The following is a 401-nucleotide window of genomic DNA, read 5'->3' as shown; positions in this document are numbered from 1 at the left end:
GTGCTAACAAATATCTCTACCATCTCACCGATTTCAATTATTTTTTAATACGTTGTAAAAATCAATATTTTTAATCATTTTTCGCTTCACATATAACCACCTATATCGATAACCACCTTTTATATTTATTGTTTTCGTAGTATAAGAAACCTCTCGCACTTTTGGAATTGGAAAAAAAGGTACTCAATGAAATATTACAATTGCAAGCAAAGGAAGATAACAACATACAGTGTCCAACAAGTTAATAGAAGCTTCTTTTCCTAAGGACTTCTTTCTTTCTCGCTTGTCTACAATAATACCAATGCCATACCGATACTTGTATGTGAATGCAAAAAATGTTTATAAAAATGTATGTAATAAGATTTATCTGTTAGCATAGAGAAATGTTTTTTATGTATATG

The 401-nt window shown here is 29.2% G+C and overlaps 1 protein-coding gene across 1 annotated transcript in view; it reads left to right on the top strand.

Annotated features, from left to right (window-relative positions):
- LOC108622123 (protein DPCD) overlaps window positions 1-395 on the top strand; it is a 1,948-nt gene extending 1,553 nt beyond the window's left edge. Inside the window, exon 4 of the mRNA XM_018019803.2 lies at window positions 139-395. Coding sequence (XP_017875292.1) covers window positions 139-245 — 107 coding nt within the window. The 3' untranslated portion in view covers window positions 246-395. The remainder of the gene's footprint in view (window positions 1-138) is intronic.
- Window positions 396-401: the final 6 nt, after the last annotated feature.

This window comes from Ceratina calcarata, unplaced genomic scaffold (assembly GCF_001652005.2).
Source record: "Ceratina calcarata isolate Rehan_Ccalc_2016 unplaced genomic scaffold, ASM165200v1 scaffold206.2, whole genome shotgun sequence".
Classification (NCBI taxonomy): Eukaryota; Metazoa; Arthropoda; class Insecta; order Hymenoptera; family Apidae; genus Ceratina; species Ceratina calcarata.
Note: the sequence above shows the minus strand (reverse complement) of the source record. Positions and strands in the feature narration are given on the sequence as shown.